The sequence below is a fragment of the Girardinichthys multiradiatus genome, chromosome 3 (genome assembly GCF_021462225.1).
Source record: "Girardinichthys multiradiatus isolate DD_20200921_A chromosome 3, DD_fGirMul_XY1, whole genome shotgun sequence".
Lineage (NCBI taxonomy): Eukaryota > Metazoa > Chordata > Actinopteri > Cyprinodontiformes > Goodeidae > Girardinichthys > Girardinichthys multiradiatus.
Window position 1 is genome coordinate 29,586,165 of NC_061796.1, and position 23,205 is coordinate 29,609,369.

The 23,205-nt window shown below is 41.3% G+C and overlaps 1 protein-coding gene across 1 annotated transcript in view; it reads right to left on the reverse strand.

Moving 5' to 3' along the window:
• lmtk3 (lemur tyrosine kinase 3) overlaps positions 1-22,950 on the reverse strand; it is a 30,149-nt gene extending 7,199 nt beyond the window's left edge. Inside the window, exons 1-12 of the mRNA XM_047361609.1 lie at positions 22,501-22,950; positions 18,048-18,181; positions 15,245-15,392; positions 13,962-14,035; positions 13,629-13,747; positions 11,910-11,997; positions 10,032-10,180; positions 9,851-9,935; positions 9,644-9,765; positions 6,874-7,023; positions 918-6,705; positions 683-840 (exon numbers count right to left, since the gene is read on the reverse strand). Coding sequence (XP_047217565.1) covers positions 683-840; positions 918-6,705; positions 6,874-7,023; positions 9,644-9,765; positions 9,851-9,935; positions 10,032-10,180; positions 11,910-11,997; positions 13,629-13,747; positions 13,962-14,035; positions 15,245-15,392; positions 18,048-18,181; positions 22,501-22,591 — 7,106 coding nt within the window. The 5' untranslated portion in view covers positions 22,592-22,950. The remainder of the gene's footprint in view (positions 1-682; positions 841-917; positions 6,706-6,873; positions 7,024-9,643; positions 9,766-9,850; positions 9,936-10,031; positions 10,181-11,909; positions 11,998-13,628; positions 13,748-13,961; positions 14,036-15,244; positions 15,393-18,047; positions 18,182-22,500) is intronic.
• Positions 22,951-23,205: the final 255 nt, after the last annotated feature.

Here is a 23,205-nt window from a genome sequence, read left to right on the forward strand (position 1 = left end):
CAGAAAAAATACTTTGGATCTGCTCCTCCAGAGTTACCATAAGACTTTTGGCTCCTTCTCTTATTAATGCTCTACTTGCACAGTCTGTCAGATTAGGTGGATGGTCACGTCTTGGTAGGTTTGCACTTGAGCTCTAATCTTTCGATCTACTGATGATGGATTGAACAGTGCTCCATGAGATGATCCAAGCTTGGTATATTGTTTTATAACCAACTCTGCTTTAAACATCTCCTTTAAAGATCTTTGGTCTTTATGATGCTGTTTTGTCACTAATGTGCTCTAACAAACCTCTGTGATCTTAACAGAACAGCTTTATGTCGAGTGTACAAACAGGTGACATGACTAGGTGATTTCTGAAGGCAATTGGTTGCAATAAATCTTATTTAGGGGTATTAAAGTTAAGGGCCTGAATAAAAGGCCTGTCGTAGATTTAATTTGCAACAATGTAAATGTATTTGTGCATGTATTCAATTAATTATGACTTTGTCTTGCTCTGTCACATGAAATCCGTATAAAATAAAATAAAAGTTTGTTGATATAACACCACAAAATATGAAATAGGTCAGAAGGAGTCAAGGAACAGCAAGGGTTAATTTCTAAACTACTCCAATCCTCCTTTTGTATGCAGGTACCAGACTGCTTATTAAGCCTGAGACCTCCATGTTTCAGCCTGCCTTCATACCTCTCATCCTCTTTTTGGTCTTCCACAGGTCCACGGCAGCTTTCCTTGACTTGTTCCCCCCAGGGCCGAAGTGTCACAGTTTCTTTCACAGCTGACCCCCAAAGCATGTTTGTTTTCACATTTTCACTGAGAGAAAACTGCAGTCTCTCCTCACACACCTGCAGTGTCAAAATAACCCAGTAAACAAGCTGAATGAACAGAGAACATGTAAGAAGTTAGACCACAACACACTCACCTGCATCATAAGGCCATTTCTAGTTGTCATCTTGGATAAAGATCCCTGATCCTTGACATCAGATGTGTGGCCTGATGATCTCTGCTCATCAATCTTCTCTGCTGGTTGTGACAGGATTTTTTGCTCAGGTTCAACCAGTTTATTGAAGTTATCAGAGACCTCTCCTGCCTTTAAATCCAATTTGCTGCCCTCAGGAGTAAAGAAGTCATCTCCTGCCTCTGTATCGCTGTCCTTCTGATCAGCTATTTTCTTCAAAGACTCCAGAAGCTCCAGGTTCTCCAAGAAGAGTTCCCCCAGTGTCTCCTCCTCATCTCCAGAGATGCAACAAAGTTGCTCAAGTTTTTCAAAATCCTCCAGCGGCTCCTCATCCAGATCTTTCCACTCAGATATCAACAATGCTGGAATGTTTTTCAGGAGATCTCGTTGGGTAGAAGGACCTGCAGGTGAAGTTTTCTGGGTAAAGTTATGATAAACATCTTCAATGTCTGAAGTAAAGTTGTTGTCATCGGTCAGGGTTATTTGCACAGACGGGGAGTTCAGGTTGGCGGAGATCCCTTTATTCTGAGTTGTAGCTGGTGGTAATTCTTGCAGAGTTGGCTCCAAGACATCTGTGTGGTTCGCTGGGGAAATATACGACTCTGTCTCCGGAACGCAACCGAAGTCTTCTAGATTTATGTGAGTAATAAATTCCTCTGCCTCTGTAACAGACGGTGGCGGACTCGGAAAAGAGTCGTCTAAACTCTCCAGTTTATCATCTTGCACATCGAGGTCTATGCTTGGCGGCGGGCTTGGGAAATCAACGGAGCTGAAATTGTCTACCTCTTGATATGAATGATTCATCTCCTCCTGTACATCAGAGTTACTGAGATCGGACTGAAGGGGCACATCTCTGTAATCTTCTTTAACTTTCTGGAGACTTTCCTCTACGGACTGTGTAGCGAGGCATGGCCTCTGCTCAGCTTCTTGTTTGAAGCTTGAATCATCATTTTCCAGGTCTGAGCAGTTACCTTGAGGGGGTTCAGTGATGCTGATGGATATACTTGAGGTTTTATTCTGGAAAGAATGGCTGAAGTGGTTCTCAGAATTGATATGTCGTATTGATGTCTGTCCCTCTCTGCTGAGTTGATTCTGTGTCAGTCTGTTAAAGTTTTGATTCTCCTCCGTGTCCGTCAACCATCCTCTATCCTGAATCTGCCTCTCTACAAACCTCTCTTCCTCTGGAGTTTCTATATTCTCTACTTCAGTATCACAGATTTTTTTCATTGCGTCGCTCTTAAAACTATCGATTTCCTCCAGATTCTCAATATTTTCCTCTTGCTGGACATCTGCTGCAGACTGCTGGTTAATTGATCTTTCAGTGTCTTTTATTGTTTCACAAACAATGAGATTGCTTTTCAGTTCTTGTGTTTCATTGGTCCCCTCTGTTGAAGATGGGTGAGGCTCCCTTCCTGCATGTTCATCATTTTCTTCAGGGTCCCAGTACTTCTCTTGCACCCCCCAGTTGTTATTGCTAAACCCGGCAAAACATTCTGATCTCAGCTGTACTTCTTGTTGGCTTTTCTCTGGAGAGGCCCACTGGTTATTTTGATCCCCTGATTCTGTCGAGCGGTGACAGTCAAATTCCCCATTAATGCCTCCAGAGGGCGGTGCTTCTTCATCCTCCTCTATGGTTCTCCACCAGTCCTCAGTCATCACATCCGGCCCTTCACAAGAGTCTGCAAAGGCTTGATGTGTGTCCAGTTCCATCCTGACCTCCATATCTGCTCTCTGGTCTGAGCAGTGAAGGTTTGTCATACCCAGCTCATTATCGTCCAGACTAGACATATCTTCAACACCTTGCTCAGTGCACCGACCAGTCAGATTGACTTTATCCTCGCTATGCATGTCATCATTGCTTTGAAATTCACTCTGTTTGGATAATCTGGACTCAGATTCCACTGTTGTATTTTCAAATTTCAAAGACCTCAGTGCAGTGAGACCCCTACCTGTCAAATCTGGTCCATCAATGCCAGACATGGAGTTGATCAAACTCTTTGTCCCACTGGGGCTCTTAGAGTGCAGATTCAAGTTGCTCTGTTCAGACTCTGTGCATTTGTAATCCGATATCTTGGAAATGATGCCATCATTGTAGTGGCTGTCTATCACGTACCCACCACTGTGTGAAAGATTCTTCAAAGGTTCTTCATCTAACTTTGAAAACAGCTTATCAATTAAGTCAACACAATCCTTGACTTGATCATCATGCAGCAATATGGATCTTTTGCTCTCGTTGCAATTGGAAAAAATGCCTGAATCATCTTTGTGAAGAGCTTCCAGCCCTTTACTTAGTATATCTTTGTTGCTGTCAAAGTGGTAAAAGTCATTTTCACAATTCTCAATAGTTTTTTCATTTCCAATTTCTGTTTTGCTACATGATGATTGTAAAGTTCTTCGTAAGGGACACTTTTCTCCTGCCTCTCCCTCTTCTTCAGTTTTCTCTTCTATTCCTGTGAGTATTCCCCATTCGCCCCCTCGGCCACTACTCTGCCTGGATCCAGGTCCGTCGCTGCTCCTCCTGTTCATCCCGTCCCCTTCTAAGTCATTGTCAGAGAAATAGGCGGAGTCTCGGTGCGGGGTTTCATTTCCCAGGCCCCGCCACCCACCGCTGCCTCCCACTCCGGTCCAGGAATCACTGGGCGTGAGGCCGTCCGCCGAGCTGGAGGTCATTGGTGATAGGACGGAGTCAGTGGGAGTCATGAGGGAAATGTCAGAGGACAGGTCATGATCTGGAAAGTTCGGAGTTACTTCATAACTTGGTTCATTTTTAATGATATTTTTTTCTTGATCATTGCACTTGTGCTGAAAGAAATTGTCTCCATTTTCCTCTAGATCATCTGCCTTCTCAATGTTACCTGACGCAGCACCAGATTTTCCTTCTGTTTGATCTTCTATCCGAGATCCGCGGTCCGTTAGATTGTCTTTCATCATTTCACCATTCTCTACAACAACTGCAGTTTTATTTGTAATGAGAGATTTGTTCTCCTGCAGTATCACAGTGTTGGACTCAGTGGATTCAGAAGGAGAAAACTCTGAAGGATCTGTTAGTTCCCCTCTGGAAGGTAAGGCAGGTCCATCTGAACAATCCTCCTCTTCTTTCTGACATTCATCACTTTCATTGTGTAATAAACCATTTTTGGGCATTATTTCTGAGAGCACAAACTCTCCAGTCTGGCAGTGATCAGCATTGTTTTCCTGGTTGCACGGTTCAAGCAGTTGTTTGTTTGATCCTATGTGGAGAATTGGGATCTCAGGTCTAATGGAGACCTTGATCTCGCTCTTTTTTGCACGCTTGGTCACTTGTGCATAGATGGCCTCAGTCTGTGTCTCTTCTTTACCCTTGTTGGATGCTCGTATGGAGCTTGCTGACTGGAATGTTATGGTCTGAGTGGAGTTTGGGTCGATGCATATGGACTCGTATTCAGGCGACAGTGGAGTAGGGGATACAGATGGATCTGATTCGTCTCTGTTTGCGGTAGCGTTTTGTCTTGATATGATTTCAGTCAAAAAGGTCTCTGCTGATTGGATCTCTTTCAGGAACTCCTCCCTTGTCATTTCTGCTTTTCGTGGCTCAGTGCCAGATAAATGTATTTCAGTATGTTGCTTCCCCCTCTCGGACAGAAGAGATCGGGATCTCCGTATACCTTTTGTGCTGCCATCTTCAGCTTCTCTCTTAGAGGTCAGGTCAGGAGAGCAAACGTAGGGCGGTAACCTGGATCCTGCAGGATAGAGGTATTTAACTGGATCACTTTCTGCGTCCATATCTGGGTCCATCCTGTCTGTGTCAACCTCTGTGAGGAAAAGATCCCCTTGGAATGATGCCTTGTCCTCCTCAATTCCTGCCCTTTGGAGGTATTTCTCCTGTCCCAATGACTGCCCTGCTGAGCCTAACTCCTTGATCAGTGATTGGGAGCGGCGCATTCCCTTGTTGTGCAGCACAAAGCTCCCCCACCTCTCTCCATCTTTACTCTCCTCCTTGTCCCCATCCCACAAGGCCTCTGACTTGGCTTCAGTCGAGTCTGTCGCACTTGATATCTCGGTTAGAAACAAGTGCATGGGAGACTTTTTGGCCGCCGCAAGTCGTTCTGCCTGAAGTTCAGCATCTTCCCTCCAAATGGTGGGAAGAATAGTGTCCAGCCGTGACTGAGTCCTCTTCATTCCCCTAGAGAAGAGCTCAGAGGTGGCTGGGTCTGCATCTTCTGACAGGCTGGAGTGAGCAACTGTGGTCCGGCTGGGTCTCTCAGGGGAAGCAAAAGGAGAGTCATCTTCATCCGAGTAGGTAGGACTAGAAGAAGACTGCCTCTCAATCTGGGAGTTTGTACGAGGTGGGTTTCGATAAATTGGCCGCAGAGGATTTTCTCTACGAATGGGGGAGTCAAAGTCTTTCTCACGGGGATGAGAGTCCTCTTTGGAGGTGTAGATTGATGCTGCATGCCTTCTGTCAGACTCTCTGTCAGATATGTCACTAGATAGCGGGTCTCTGTTGGATCTCTGCATCTGTGTCTTTGTGTATCTTGAGAATCTATCAGCCGTGTTGTATCTTGGGATGCTGCGTTGAAGTTTGAAGTGTGGGGGTAAAGGTGGAGGACACATCTGAGGGTAAATGGGATGACTGGATGGGGGAATAGAGGGGGAGAGAGACGGGGATGGGGGGAGAGTCTGTCGGGACCGATGGAGGCCGAGGTGATCAAAGGTGGATGGTGGGCAGGAGCTCATATGGAGGGGGTCCGTCTCGATCTTTCCGCTGATGGTGTAGTGAGGCAGCCCTCTGTACCCAAGTGGAGGGACGGGGAGGGGGCGGGAGTGAAGGTGATTGGATGAAGACATGGACATGGAGCGGGGTTTTGGAGGGAGAACTGGAGCCTGGAACGTTGTGGGAGATTTTTTATCTGCTTCCCTGCCCTTTTTCCTCTCCACATCATCATCGTCACCCAAATCCACCACTGAGAAGTCCGTTACTCTGCTAGAAGTGTCTCTAAACTCGGCCATTCCTGTGTTGGGCATCTGGATCTTCACCTCGCTTGATCGGATGGTTTGGAGCATCTTCCCACTGTTCTCTGAAGCACGATAGGGGACTCGCTCTTTTCCCAGAATTCCACTATGGATTTCCACAAGCTCCACGTCTCCAGGAGAAACTGAATCCAATTGCGAGGAGGACTGTGATTTCCCTTTAAGTGTTGGTGACTTGTCTTGGGGAGTGTGCTCCTCCAGTCGAATGTAGTACTCGCTGGCGAGCGAGGGACTGCGGGCACTTATAACCGGTACCACTGTAGGGGTGTCTAAAGACTGTCTATGGTTATTGTTCACAGTTGGGATTGGCTGAGGGGGAGGGAGAGGTTTGTAACCTCGTCTGGCATGAGCCTTCTCCCAGAAATACTCAAAGTTCAAGCCTTTGCTGGTTTCTGTGACTGTCAAGATGTCATCCAGTTCAGAGGAGGATGGGGTGATGCAATTCCCCACAGGGTCCAGCAGGGGGTAAGAGTTGTCTCTGCCATCCCTGCCATACTCTCTATTTCGCTCGTTCACTGCACTTTGAAAAGCAGGTGGACGAAGTAGGTCCCAGCGTCTTTCAAACGACTCGTCGTTCTCTCCTCTCCTTCCTCTACCTTCCTCATACTCCTCATCCTCTTCGTCTTCCCCCCTCTTTGACATTCCTCGCTCTGCAGCCAAGAGAGAGGAGAGAAGGAGGAATATTTCAGCTACAGAGGGTCGCTGCGAGGGAGGGAGCCAGCAGGACTGCATGATCTCATACCTTAGGAGAAGAAGAAAAAATAAAGAGATGTAAGTTTGGTTCATAAAACTGCATTATTTCATCACTGAATTGCAATGTATGTAATTGAAAAGAATCTCTCTACATAATATGATTGTATTCCACTGATTTCTTAAAAATGATAGATTCAGTCAGCAAATAAGTACTAACCAGTAATCTGCATGTGAGAGTTTAAGTCTAGGCTGGGCCAGAGTGATCTGTCGCTCTCTGATGACGAAGGTCAGCACCTCTTCATCGCTCAGGTGTCTGTGGGGCTGAGCACCAAACTCAAAAAGCTCCCAGATCACCACCCCCAAAGACCTGCAAAAACAGCATTAAAATGATTCAAAAGGTCAGGGAAGAGAATGATTACATATACAATACTTCAATTCAATTCAATTCAAAGATACTTTATTGATCCCCGAGGGGAAATTAGAATTCCAGTACAACCCATCCAAACATACATCATGACACAAGACAATGGGGGGACGGGTCACAGAGGCTTTGCTGCCCACTCACAGGCGCTGCCCTTAATAATCAGGATAAAATTTAATTACAAACAGCAACACCAAGGACCTTTAGTCCAATGAAAGTCCTGTTCTTCAAATATACTTTTACAATTTATAATTTTTATTATTTATGTTGATGTCTGAAGAGGGGCTCAAGGCCCATAACTTTCGCGAGCCACAATGGAGTACCTTCTCCAACTTTGGGAACAACTGGTTTCCAGTTGTCCCCATTAAAAACTGCTGTTTTTAAAAAGGGATATGCCAAAAGATTAGGAAAACCCTTGTTGTTAAAAAAAGAAGAAGAGCAATTCATTTATATTTAGGTCATGTTAGGTCAAGTTTTTTTCAAACTACGATGAGAATAAATCAGTTAAAACTATGATCCTTTAAAAAAAAAAGACTAGATTATCCACGATTAAATACACATACCTTTAAATCACAGTTTCTAGTCATCATTTCATATAAAAAAAGAAGGGATTTCACTGCTTTGTTTGGCATCTTGATCAAATTCAGTTCAGGAAACCTGAGTTTAAAACCTGGAATAAAAGGATCTAGAGCAGGTGTGTCCAAAATGAGGCTTGGGGACTGTTGGCAGACCCTGGACTGATTTTGTGCAGCCGATTTAAGAATGACCCCTGGTACCGGCAAACCTTCAAAACCTTTTTCATGTTTTGCATCTACAATGATTTGCAGATCAGTTACATTTAGGAAAGTACTATTTGTTCCACTAGAATGTGGCACATGCAGTTTATTGTTTAGGAGGTAAAAAAAACACACAAAATGTTTTTGGTTTCAATAAAAAAAAAAAAAAATCTGATTTTTGTGGCCAGTGAGCACTTTCAACTTGATGATTTTGGTCCATGAAGCAAAAAATTTGGACAAGTGCAATATGCAATTTGTTTGCAATTTGTTTGTGACCCTAAAACCAAAATGATAAACAAGTTGGGCAAAAACCTCAAGTTGCAATCTGAAAAAACAAAACAAAAAAAAGTCAGTCAGTCATTTTCTACCACTTATTCCATAGTGGGTCGCGGGGAAGCTGGTGCCTATCTCCAGCAGTCTATGGGCGAGAGGCGGGGTACACCCTGGACAGGTCGCCAGTCCGTCGCAGGGCAACACACAAACAACCATGCACACACTCATTCATACACCTAAGGGCAATTCAGAGTGACCAATTAACCTAACAGGCATGTCTTTGGACTGTGGGAGGAAGCCAGAGTACCCGGTGAGAACCCACACATGCACGGGGAGAACATGTAAACTCCATGCAGAAAGATCCCTGGCCGGGAATTGAACCCAGGACCTTCTTGCTGCAAGGCAACAGTGCTACAAACTGTGCCACCGTGCAGCCCACAAAAAAAAGTTTCTTAGAAATTCAAATGTTTATTTTCTGTATGATGGAGCAAACATAAAGCCTAGAAACTAAAACCAAGCTGAGGTTTCATTTCACCAAACTCTCAAGACTGCATAGCTTTTACTATTGGCTTTATATCTGTTGTGTTGACTTTCTAACGTCTAATAGAGTCGCTGGATTTTCAATTTATTTATTTAGATTTATTCAATTTATGCAAATTGAATAAATCTAAATTCAGGAAAACAAACATTTACCAAAACTGATTCAGTTTTGTGCACCATGAAGTCTAGACTTGAGTCTGCTGCAGCCATTCTCTGTAGTCCTGTTTCATAAAAATAAACAACAAAACAACACTACTCTGGCTTTGAAATCCTGCCAGTCACCCATATTCATTCACACTACAGGCCAGAAGGCTGAAATCTGACTTTTGCGCTTCTTTACACTGTTTTCTTCAGTTTGTGCTCTTCTCAAATGCAGAATTCCTCGCAGCTCTACCCTAACCTGCTATTCTATGCTGTATTTTACAATAGTCATTTCCTTTACATTTTCATCTCTTTGTAATTGTTTACACCCCACAAACCTCTACCTGGTTTGTGAATACACAGCTTCACATTTCTTTAAGCTACGTTTTTAAAAATGGGAAAGACACGAGAACATGCAATTCATGTATGTCAGATGTTTTGTGATTCTCATAGGTCAGGAAATGAATAATAAAGTAGCTAATTTCCCAAACTTGGCCATATCTACGCTGAAAGTGTTTAAAACTGATACGGTGACAAACAAGGCTGGACGTGGACTTAAGGTTTTATTGCAACTGTGCACTTTAAGCAGGATAGCAAGGAAATTTCAAAGATCTCCAAAGCTCACTGTAAGAGAACAAACTGAGGCAACTTTTCTGTTTCTAAGATTATCCTGCTGCAAACTAAATTGGATTTATTTTAAGGCTTCTGGAACATCTTCACTCATAGTGCTAATAAATGTGGCGAGAGCTGTAGTGGATTCTCATAAAACGATCGTCTCTAACAAGTTAGGCTTGTCAGCTCAGGTTTCTTTCAATATTATAATAAGGAAAACCCACCACACGTTGCTGGTTTTGGTTTGATCCGTAACGATCAGAGATCCTCTGTACTCCTCCAGCAGCTCAGGAGCAATCCACCGCAGAGGGATCCAGAGCTTGTCCGGAGTCAAGTAATAGTCCTCCTTTAGAAACAAATGCACCGATATGTGTTATTTACAGAGTTTCATTTGTTAACTATTGGAGGACTACAAGCGTAACTTAACACACCTTGTAATGGTTGTGCGAGAGACCGTAGTCACCTATTCTGACAGTGAGGTCGGAGGTCAGAAGGCAGTTTCTTAAAGCCAAATCACTAAAGAGAAAACAGAAACATAAACAAATGATCAGAAATTCTGCCTTTATGTGCCTTGCTTTAATTGAATGAAGTGAAAGGAAATTCCCGACTTACCTGTGGATGTAGTTGTTTTCGTGAAGATGCAGCAGACCCGAGGTGATCTCAAAGGCCATCCTCTGAAGAGTCAACAGGTCCCTGGTTGGCAGGTCTGGAGTCATCCCATCTGACTTCCTCTGGGCCCGCAGGTAACGCTTCAAGTCACCCTAAAATATACAACATTAGCACTGTGTTTTTAGCAGAAGGATGATTCAGCTTCAATTTGTTCATAGGTTTGTGTTTGTTTCAAAGCAAAGCAAAAATCCGCAGCAATACTGAGTGTTTATGTGAATCCTGCAGTAAAAACATCAATTTTTAGATGTTTTCCATCCCAGGGTGTCAAAAACAACTTGGGAATTGGTAATGAGCTGGAAGCCTTTTTAGCGTTCATTTGTGTTGCAAGAAGTGAAAGAGAATAAAATCAGGATGGAAAATATGCGTGGGGAACAGACAATAGGAGAGTGTTTTTTCCAGACAATCTGAAAGTTGTCTAAGAGGACTCCAGCGCTGTTTGGCTTCTCTCACTGTTGCTGCATGGGATTGATCTTCTTGTGTCTTTGTTTGGCCTGAGAGTCCACTCCTAAGGTTTCACTAATGAGTCACAGATTGTGCCAGCTGAGAAAAGGGAAAACAAACCGACCGAAACAATAGATTATCCACAGTTTTCCTGATACAGACGCAGCAGAGCGATCCTCGTGCAATGATTTTAAAAGATGTTCAAATAATACAAATAAAATTATGTAAATGATCCATGATTTGCCAATAAGAAAATCCGGCAGACCTCACTGTAAGTCAACTTATATATTTTTTAGTAGGAAAGGTATAGGTAAAGTATTCACACCCTTAAAACTTTTTCACATTTTGTCGCATTACATCTGCAAACTTCAATTTATTCTATTGGGATACAATTGTGGAGAAATCTAAAGCAGGGTTAGGCTTTAAGACAAAATCCCATTTTGAAATCCACAAGGAGCATTGTTCAATTAATCATCACCTAACGGAAAGAGTACAACACAGCTGCAAACGTACCAAGACATGTCTGAGCAAGGAGAGCATTAATCCGAGAATCAGCCAAGAGGCCCAGGGTAAGTCTGGAGGAGCTGCAGAGAACCACAGCTCAGGAAGGAGAATCTGTTGAATCTGTGCAGTTCACAATATCTTGCTTTTATGAAAGAGTGGCAAGATGAAAACCATTAGAGGTCACATTTGCAGTTTACCACAATCAGTTTAGGAGACACAGCAAACACATGGAAGACAGTGCTCCGGTCAGATGAGACCAAAACTGAACTTTTCGGCTTACATGCAAAACACCATATGTTTAGAAAAGTTAACTCCATTTGTCATTTTGAAAACACCATTCCCACAGTGGCACATGGTGGTGGCAGCATCGTCCTGTGGGGATGGTGTTTTTTTTCAGGGACAGGGAAGCTGGTGAGAATGGAAAATTGATGAGCTAAACACAGGACAATCTTGACAGAAAACCTGAAGATTTCAGACTGAGCTGACTTCAGACTGACTTTCTGCGTGACAACTACCCTAAACACACAGCCAGAGCTACAATGGGATGGTTTAGATCAAAGCATATTCATGTTAGAGTATCCTAGTCAAAGTCCAGACCTAAATCGTTTCAGGAATCCGTAACAATTTCCTAAACATTGCTGTTCACAGACACGTTCTATTCATTCTGACTGATCTTGAGCTAATTTGCAAAGAACAATGTCTAAATATTTCAGTGAGATATGCCAAGCAGGTAAGAAATGTCACAAAAAACTTACAGATTGTAAAATACATTGAAGTTTCTAGTCGTGACTAACTGAATAATTCAGTAAGGCGCTGTACTTCCCATGACACCTCTGTCTTACAGCAGCTTTGTCCAATTGCCACATTTGCACTTACCAGCTGACAAAACTCCATAACCAAGAGGAAGGGGATGTTCTCACTGCACTGACCCAGACACTGGAGGATGTTGGGATGCTTCAGGCTCCTGGAAGAGGAACGACAGACAAAACAAAAGGAAAATATATTTAAAAGACAAGGACAGAGGCAACAAAAACAACCCTGTCCTTAGATACATCCTAAATGTGTGCCTACGTCTGGGTTAAAGCCAAAATGTTCCCCAGCTCCTGTAATTACTCAGCTCCTACTGTCAACAACAAGTTTTATTATCATATAGCTGCAGTAAAGTGGTCAGTATGAAGGTAATTTAACTTGTTTGCTGATTTTATTAATCATTAGCATGATGGTGGCTGTTTTTCTAAAGTGCAATCACATTTAGATTCAAGTAATTTCTTTTACTATCTTGTTTTCAACTATGCACTACAACTACAGCATAGTGTGTTAATAAACTATTTACAAGATGTCTGTCTTCTACAAGCTTTAAAACCTTCAGAATACACTTACAGCACCACCCACGTTATTGCTCTTAAAGGTGTACACGCTTTCTTAAAAGGGTTTTTGTGATGTAAAAAAATTAGATGTTGATTAATCATTTTAACACATTTTGGACATATACAGGGGTTGGACAATGAAATTGAAACACCTGGTTTTAGACCACAATAATTTATTAGTATGGTGTAGGGCCTCCTTTTGCAGCCAATACAGCGTCATTTCATCTTGGGAATGACATATACAAGTCCTGCACAGTGGTCAGAGGGATTTTAAGCCATTCTTCTTGCAGGATAGTGGCCAGGTCACTACGTGATACTGGTGGAGGAAAACGTTTCCTGACTCGCTCCTCCAAAACACCCCAAAGTGGCTCAATAATATTTAGATCTGGTGACTGTGCAGGCCATGGGAGATGTTCAACTTCACTTTCATGTTCATCAAACCAATCTTTCACCAGTCTTGCTGTGTGTATTGGTGCATTGTCATCCTGATACACGGCAAGAGTCGAGTTGAAAGACAGGATCATTTTCCTCCAGAGAAAACATCCAAGCCTGGTTAAAATCTCCCAAAATGTTATGGGAGAATGTTTATGGTCTGATTAAACCAAAGTTGAACTTATCGGACATAATTTCAGAAGTTACGTTTGGCACAGAAACAGCACCGCGGATCAACAAAAGAACTTTATACTGATAAAGTCAAGTAAAATAAGAGAGGTCCGCACAATCTGATAAATTTGGAGAACTTTGTCTGGTGCTAGGCAGATATTGCCAAGTCAATGATTGACATCCTGGAGGAACACTACAAAAACGGCTGAATGCTGAAATTAAAACAAAAAAAATGTTCAAACAATAAAGTATTGGTTTAAGGAAATGCGGATTTATGAAACCAGGGTTTTGCAACTTTAATTTTTTTTATTTTTAATTAATATGAAAACAAATTTGAAATGACTTAACACAATCTGATTTTTATACCTCAACCAGAGCCGCCCAATGCCCACACTCTTATTAAAACAATTATTTCTTAAAAATTTTTCTCACTGAATAAATTTACTGAATTTAAAGGCAAATTTTTTCTAAAACATTCAGTTAAATGTTTCTGCTGCCGTTAAAGCAAATGCATTTTGAGGCTTTTTCCACATTTTTACCAGGCGTGCCAACAAATGTGGCCATGCATAAAAAAATCTCACCTAACACCCTTAAAACAGAGTTTATTTTGTGCTGCTTTTCCCACCTGTACGGCTCAGATTCAGCCAGGAACTTCCTCTGCTCCAGCGGGCTGGCGCTGACACGCAGCTCCTTCACCACCGCCTGAGAGGAGCTGCAATCGCACAGCACTTCAGCCAGTATCACCTGCAAATGATCAATGGACAAAAACATGGAAGAGTGCCCAGGAGCAAAAGCAGACGGACTATAAACACAGTCGCCTGACTTATGATTTGTGATCTAATCAGTGGACAGGATTAAATATCTGACAGGGGAGAGCACGCCGGGAAAGGAACAAAATCCATGATGGTGGCGATAACAGAATTACTTTGAAATGTGAGGTAAAAGGCAGTCATCTTACCTTTCCAAACCATCCGTTCCCTATCTCCTGAAGGTAATTTAAAACATGTCTTTTAAAACACTGAGATTTGGGGTCTGTGAAAAAGAGAAACATTTTTTATACTTTAATATTTTATAACTCTTAGAAACACAAACAAATTCTGAAACCAGATAAGAACTTAATTTGTTGCAAAAACAGGGAGGCTATAAATGATAAAATATGTATTTTTATGTTCTGGTTTTAAAAAAATTTAAAACAATTATGTTTAATTATTTAAATACTATAGTGATTAGTAGCATTTTTACTGTTGAAAGCAATAGATTCATTTATTCATTCACTTTTTGTTTGATCAGGGACAACACAAAGTCAATGTTACAAAGTAAAGTCTTTAAACCTGCTTTGGCCTTTCTATAATGGAAAAAACTATAAATCACACTTCTAAGATAATTACAAAAACACATTAGATTAAATATAAAACTAAAAGACAAAAGTGGAACAAATTATTTAGGTGCAAAAGATTCAAGAAAAAAAGTAACTAAAAAATTTAACGGTTGGTTGTAGGAAATTATAAAACTTGCGCGTCAAAAGAAAACAGAGGTTAAAACTACATGAGTGCCTGTTTGTTGTCGAATAACAAACAGGCAGTGGACAGAACCAAGAGGAGAAGGTGATTAAACCCAAGATAAGCTCGATCACCTTTTAACCTTGGCATTACGCAAAAATATCAAAACAAAAAGTAGGCAGTGCACCTTTTCTTTAAACTGCACAGAGAGAACAAAACTAACTTCTAATCAACTTAGTTTTAAATGATTAATCCTAGTTTCTGTTTAGTAGTTTAGTTGCTATGTTTGTTTTTTTATGTTTTTTTTTTTTGTTTGCATTAGTTACGAATATGTTGGTTATTTGTAATAAATTTGATTATAAAATACCTTATCATATTAGGTTAGAGGTCAAATATCTTGGTCAAAGGACATTTTATATAGAGCGGCTCTTTAAATAGGCTGACACAATGCCCTTTAAAGAGACGCATTCCTCCCTAATGTGTTTCTGCCCAAATGTCCAACTTGGCCTGCTCAAACGGAGTACTGATGCAGAAGCTTCCCATATCATAATTTCCACTTCAGTTAAAGGTGCAGCAGGAAACCCGGTGCTACTGGCTGCGCACTCGCTTTAAGACCTTTGATGTTTCCACCTCAGTGACTCGGGCAGCGGACCGTGAGGGGGTTTAGAACAAGCAGGACAATCCTGCATCTTTGTTTTTTAGGGGTCAAGTAATATAAGAGGATCCAAAAGTTGTGTTATACCTGCTCCTTCCTGCAGGGCAGAGCAATTGGGTCGGTCTCTGACTGGCAAGGTGTAGACCTCTGGGAGGGAAGGACATGATGATAGGCTGTCCTCCTGGATGGGACTGGAGCCTCCAGAGCACTCCTCACCATCTGCATTATCAAACTCCTGGTTGGGCCACAACGACACATAAAGAAAAAAATCACACTATGTCAACAATAACTGGGTTTTTACACTACAGTGACTTGCCAAAGTATTTATATCCCTTAAGCATTTCATATTTTAGACAAACTTTAATGTATTTTATTAGGACGTTATGTGATCAAAGGTGCTCTGGTCAGACGAGGCCTAAATGAAACATTTTGGTCTACATGCAAAATGCTGAGGTGGAGGTTCACCTCCCAGCAGGACAATGGTCCCAAATAAACATCAGAGCTTCTAGATTCATGGTTCTCAAACTGTTGTACAAAGTTGCACTGCTGGTACTTGGGCTGCCTTTAGTGGCACTTAGAAGGAATTTTTGTTTAAAACGTATAAATATGAATCAAATGTGGCATTATATGATGTCTGTCAAGAAGAGCTAAGGGTCCTATGACATGACAAAATACCATACTCAATCTTCTAGATTTTTCTTTTTTTTTTTCAGATATTAAAGACATTTTGAGAACACAGCAAATACCTATTTAAGTTTCATTATCGGTTATTTTTTCCCAAAAAACGAAACTACAAATCGCTAAAGCTGGTTTTGAACTTGGCAGAGTTGTAAAGGGTTATTTCAGCTGGACAAACTTTAAGTTAAAGTCTATTAGACTTAAAGATCTGGACTGAATTTTCCAACATTTAAAACCTCTGAACCAAAGTTTGTGATTAGTAATTCATTCCTTTATGAAAAAATAAAAAGTTTTTAGAAATTTTAATGCAAAACAGAACTCAGTTCAAGAACCTTGAGTTCAGTTGAAAACCTAGAAGTTTGCAGAGGCTAAAAAAGCAGTGAAACTACCTTGACAAAAACTCAAATGAATACTGAATATGCTAAATGGAAAAACGTCCTCATCTAGATCTAAATTAATCGAAACAGCCCTTTAGTCTTAGATTAAATTAGATAATCAAATTCCATACGTTTTTCAGATTGCGCAGGAACCCTGCAAGAAGAGTCGTTCAGCCATATTGATCTTTGCAGAGTACTTTAAGAACCACCAGGAGGAACTAAAGCGGACCACAGTGAAGCAGGAACAAGTGCTGGTGGCCTTTTTATTCTGCAGTCTGTTAACCTCTGAAGTCAGAACCTGGACCCAGAAATGACATCATGCCCAGTTTAATCGTGTTCCAGCAGCAGGTTGGAATTCCACTGGGATTTTGTTGTCACTGTATTCAATGACCATGCCAATAACAATGTCTTTCTCAGCATGTACCATATTCAGATGCTTTAACAACACATTCTACAAGAAATACAAACCAACAGGAGAGCAAATAGACATTTTATAACAGCCTCTAATTGGATTTTGTAGTTGGGTTGGTCAAAAACCTCTAACCTTTGGCATCTGGAATTTAAAATTGTGCAGGAACTTCCTGTTCATTTTTGCAACTTCCGACAAAGACTTGTCTTTATTGTTGTTCGGACTTGCATCACCGAACACATATCTGGACGATATTGCGTAGCATAGCTCAGGAAAAGTGCAGAAACAAAACAGCAGCATCATTGATACATAAAATTTGCAAAATTGCAACAAAACTAACCCTAATTAAAAGTCAAAAAGAAACATATGTATTAAAAAACTGAATAACGATGACAAAAATACCATATTTTGCACATTGTGAATTAATTGGAAATGTTCTTTATTGCACATAGAAAGAGGGACAGATAGGGGTGAATACATCCCTGGGGCAAACCACTAATCAGTCTTGAGTGGTGGAGAAGGAGGGGCTGGGGCGGGGGCTGGGGGTTAATTTGAGTTCAATAGTCTTATGGCGTAGGGGAAGAAGCTGTTGTGGAACCTGGCTATTCTGCTCCGTAGCCTCTTTCCAGACCCCAGAAGCAAGAACAGTTCATGGTGTGGGTGGGAAGTATCCTTTATGATATTTTGGGCTTTGGTGAGGCAGCTTCATTTTGCTACATCTTGAATCAAAGGAAGTGGTGTGTATTCACTGAAGGGGAACTTGTTCTACAAACCTCTGGTTTAGATTAAATATTAGGCATGTGTCAGAGTGGTCCAGTCAAAGTCCAGACCTAAAACCAATAGGGTACCTACGGCAAAATATTCATAGGCAGTCATCATTCGTTCTGACTGAGCTTGAGCTATTTTGCACAGTAGAATGGGTAAAACGTCCAGTGTAAAGCTGCAAAGCTGGTAGAGACATACTCCAAAAGACTTGCATCTGAAATTGCAGAGGAAAGTGTTTCTACAAAGTATCATTCAAATGCATGCAAAAATTTTCAGATTTGTATTTACTTTCCACTTCACAATCACGCATTACTTTGCACTACTCTATCACATTAACTCCCATTAAACTACATTCATGTTTGTGGTTGTAATGTGACAAAATGTAGTTAAGTTAAAGGGGTAGAAATACATTTGCAAAAGGTTTCTGCTTTCAGCAAATGACATTGTGTGTGCTCCATAAAACATGAACACTGTCAGGTCAAGAGAAGAAAGTTTTGCAGGGATTGCACTGACAGGATTAATATTCCATGAAGATGGAATTTTTGACCAATGTAATTTTTCATGCTAAAATAATATAATGTCAACCATATGCAATAAATGTCAGTAAAATAAACCAAAACCTCAGAGAGGTGGTTAAATCTCTTACATGTTGAAGACTTACATTGAACCCCATGCCTCCTCTCTTGCAGCAAAGACAGGTGAGGAGAAGCAGAACGAAAGAGACGAGCCCCGAGCAGGAGATGAGGATGATGACATAGGGTGGAGGAGAGAGGGACTCAGCCCTGGTCTGAGAAACTGGACAGAAACAGAAATAGAAAGGGAGGAAAGATTTAACACAGAAATTCTGGGTGTACAGGTATATTTCAAAATATTCCAATATTGTGAAAAATTCAATATTTGTTCTTACTCATTTTAGAAAGAGAAACTCATATATTATATAAATCCATTCCACATGGAGTGAAGTATTTTAATCCTTCGTTTCTTGTAATTACGATTACTTTGGCCCAAAAAAAAAAAAAGTCAGTGTCTCAGAAAATTAGATTACCACATAAGATCAAATATATATATATTTTTAAACAGAAATGTCATGTTTCTGAAAAGTATTTCCACTTTTATGCACTTAACACTTGGTTGGCCCTCCTTCTTCATTAATTACTGCATCAGTGTGGCGTGGCATGGAAGGGACCAACCTGTGGTTCTGCTGAGATGTAATGGAAGCCCAGATTGCTTTGATAGCGGCCTTCCGGTCATCTGCATTGTTGGTTCCAAATAAAATGCAAACTTTACTTTCACCCGAAAAAGAACTTTGTACCACTGAGCAACAGTCCAGTTCTTTATCTTCTTAGTCCAGATGAGATCCAGGTAGTCCATGTGGAGGACTGGTCTGTGCATAGCTGCTCTTAATACTCTGACTCCAGCCTCAGTCCACTCCTTGTGAAGCTCCACCAAATTCTTAAATGAATTTTGCTTAACAATCCTCTCGAGGATGCGGATATCTGCGGATCTGTCCAGTCAGCAGTCTTCTAAATGGTTGTGTAGCCAATGACCCAGACTGAGAGACTATTTAGAGGCTCAAAAATGGTTGCAGTTGTTTTGAGTTAATTACCTTTTTAGGGTGTGACACTATAAGTATTTGTAAGACATAATTATCAAAATTACAAGAAATAAAGGCTTGAAATATTTCACTCCATGTGTAATGAATCTATATAATATATGGATTTCACCTTCTGAAATGATTGAAAAAATATTGAACCTTTTCACGATATTCTAATGTTTTGAGATGCACCTGTCTTTGTGCATCTACAAGGGCAGCCAGGGAGACTAATACAAACTGAAATTTCATTGAACCACAAAGGTGTAAAATCTTATTACACAGGTGTTCTGTTTAGCCATTGGAGCATAATCTTAGCGGCAGGTTTGGGACACAGTGGAAAACCCCAATGGACAGTTGGTATCAGGGGGGAGAAGCAAGAAAACAAATTAAGCTTACAATATAAATCACTGTTTGAATCAGTAAAAAAAGGGAAACAGAGACTGGAATTAAAGCTTAAAAGTGGAAAGATATACCATTCCAGTAAGGAGAATAAGCATGGGGAAAGGGGAAATATCGGAAATGGCATTCCACTCAGGAAACATGGTTAAAAAGCAAGGGGAGGGTGGCTGGAGTTACCATTTAGATTAAATAAAATGAAGGAGAAGGGGTTGGAAACTGGAAGATCATTACTCAGTCAGGAAGGTTTATTACTTGGGTAAAAGAGGGAGAAATTGGGACATTGTGATATTTGTACCTCCACGTAGATGACTGTGAGAAGTGAACCATCTGCAGAAAAGAAAATGGGCAGGGCAACGAGGTTAAATACCTTTCAGGTATTCTTAGTTTATTTAAATTCAATTCTGTGTTCAAAATTCCAAGCAAATGACAAGAATAGGTAGCAATAATAAGTTTAAACATCCAGAGGCCGGCTACCACATACTAAAAGTGGGAAACAACTTGTATATGCATTTTAATTATTGTAAATACACTGGGTTGACAAGGTATTGTTACCTGATGAACCTTTTTTGCACTTTGTTACCCTCAAACCATAAACTTTAGCATATGTTATTGGGATTTTATGATAGGCCAACGCAAAGTGGTGCATAATTGTGCCGTGTAAGGAAAAGGATATAGACTTTTTTGAAATTTCACAGAAATCAGCCACCTTTACTCTGATACTAATAAATAAACTCCACTTCAACCCCTTTTTATCTCACATTACCTAATTAATTCATAAATACACTGCACTTGTGTGTCATTTAATCCTGATATAAATACAGCTGTTCTGTGAAGGCCTTAGATGTTTATGAGAGAACCGTAGAGAAAAATAAGCATAATGACGACCAAGGAACACAGCAGACGGGTCAGGAATGAAGATGTGGAGAACTTTCAACAAGGGTTAGGTTATAACACAAGATTACAAGTTTGACCAACTCACAGAGAACTGTTCGATCCATCACCCAAAAATAGAACGAGTATGCCACAACTGCACACCTACTAAGGGGAGGAATAATTAGAGAAGCCCCCTAAAAGCTTGTGATAACTATGGAGGAGCTGCACTTATCCACAGTTCAAGTTGGAGAAAACATCAATTATTTGTGGATTTCAGAAATCTGGCCTGGAAGATAGTTAATTGGGAAAGATAGCCAACATGTTGCAGAAGGTGCTTTAGTCAGATGAGATCAAATGTGTAGTGGAAAACTGACAAAGCACATCCCCACAGTGCATGGTGGTGGCAGCATAATGCTGTGGGAAAGCTTTTCTTCATCAGCGACGTTTAAGCTGATCAGAGTTGATGGGAAAATTGAGGGAGCAAAACATGGGGTAACCATAGAAGAAAACCTGTTAGAGGCTATGAGAGACTTATAGTTGGAGAGTAGGATCACCTTTCAGCGGCACAAGGACCCTAAAAACACAGTCAGAGCTACAATGGAACGGTTTAGATCAAAGCATGGGTTAGAACGTCCCAGTCAAAGTCCAGACCTAATTGCATTTGGGAATCTGTGCAGAAAAGAAAGCCTCCAGATGTGCAAATCTGGTAGAGAAATTCCCTAAAAAGAGAAAATTGTCAGCACAGTATTGACTCAGGAGGGGGTGAATACAAATGCACACCAAATTTTCAAATCCGTGATTGTAAACCATGAAAACTATGCATCACTTTCTTTCCACTTCACAGTTATGCTTTACTTTGTGTTGGTCAATCACATAAAGTCCCAAAAACATCCATTGACGTTTGTGGTTGTATAGGTATAAAATGTGAAAATAATTCAACAGGTAACAATATTTTTGCAAGGCATTGTACAAATATTAATTTTCTAGCAATATATGGACGTCTATAGCTCATGTGCAGAAAAAAAACTCATTTCAGCTGGCATCATCATGTGTAAACAAAAACATACAATCAAACAGTAAAGGGGTAATAAGCATGATGCCAGAGGACATATTAATCATAAACTATAACATCTGTCCTTCCTCAGATTGTCCCGGTTTCAATGTCTGAGTTCCTCATTAAAATTCAACAATACATTCCTCCACAAGGTCACGATAGTGTAAACACTGCATACATAAATTTTAAAGCACATTTTTTATTATTTAGAAACCTAAATATTGCGTCCTGCCATGAAAACTCCCACCACTCTTTTATTTATCTGCCCTTATTCAATTGTTATTTGGTAAACTGGCAATCGGTGAAACTGTCAGGATTTGCAGAAAACAGAAAAGCATCATTTCATCCAAGTGTGGGCTGGTGCATGGCTCAGTCTGTTGCTATTAAAAGAAATGTGAGTGAACTGGATTCCACTCAGTTAAAATAAAATCTAGCACATGAAAGCCCTCAAAACAAGCACCTTCTGACTGTGTTGTCCCTCATAGGACATGCACCACCACCACCAACAAGAAGAAAAAAGCCTGGTGGCTCCGGTCTTGACGCACAGTTCCTGAGCAGCGCATTTCTTTTCATCTTTCCCCAGACAGATGTCCAGACAGACACTGCATATAATTGGGGCCCAACACAGGGCCTTTTTCCACCAGCCTCGGTGCCAGCATCGGTTCTTATCAAAACAATACACCACCATACAATGACTGCACGCATTAAACAAACACAACACCCTGCCAGCTCTGAGGGGGCTGTAAGGACACAAACGCACCGAGAGCAACAATAAAGATGCCAGCAGTGGCTAATAGGTTATAGATAGTCTCTTCAAGCCAGGAATGTTTTAGATTAAAATAATGACCTGGCTGGGGGATTTTATTGTTGCAAATTTCTTTATGCAATCGATCTAAGGGCCCTGAGTCGCAACAACCTGCAAATATTTTCATCAGTGCATGTAAATATGGAACCCTACCCATCACCCAATCAGCTCAGCTCCTGCAATAATAACTCGCAAAATGACTCAGTCAAACTGGCTGACATTACAGTATCCAATGTGAGGAGGCCTTTTTTCCATACCTGACTGAATACACCCATCCACCCTTTTATCCTCTGTCTTTCTCCAGCATCAATGACAGGTTTTTTTTTTTTTTTACCACCACCAACCCCCTCATCCATCCATCCATCCATCCATTCTCCGACTCCGCTCACCTTCCCTCTGCGGTGCTCCGAGGGCTCTCTCCGGGCTGAGGTACGACATGATCCCCGCCAGCGCTACCATCACCCAGCAGTGTGGCCGCATCGTCGCCGCGTCCTGGTCGACAACAGCATCCGAGCGACGCCGCCGAGCCGACCGTCAGTGTCGGTGTCCTCCTCGCTCCCGTTCCCCCCCCTCCACGGTCTGTTCCGTCTCCGTCTCCTCACCCCCCTGCTCCCCCTCTCTGTTTCTCTCCTAATAATACAGAGCGTCTCCTCGCCTCTCCTTGTTCTCTCTCCTCCTCCTCTAATCCGCAATTAAACACGGAGATGCTCTATTGTGCTTCCTCACCCCGCCGCGCTGCCTCAGTCTGCCAAAAAAAACAACATTTTTGTCTATATTTATATATAAATCATCGCCCCTTGTGAATCTCAGTGTGTTAGAGGTTGTCTGTTTTCTCCTCCACCTGCCTACGTCAGGCGCGCACGCCGCGCATTGTCATGGTCCAGCTTTATCATCATTAAGGCATCTTAAAAATAACAATAAAAACGGCGTGTAACTGCTGGTCATCAGTAGGCCTATATTGATCCATCTTTGAATATTTCGAAGCTTATCAGTTCTGTATTTTTTTTTTAAAAGACCCATTAAATCATGACATTTCTGTTGTAAATCTGTGCGCTTCTTGTACTGAAGTTCTACTCAGATCTTCAGAGTTTTTC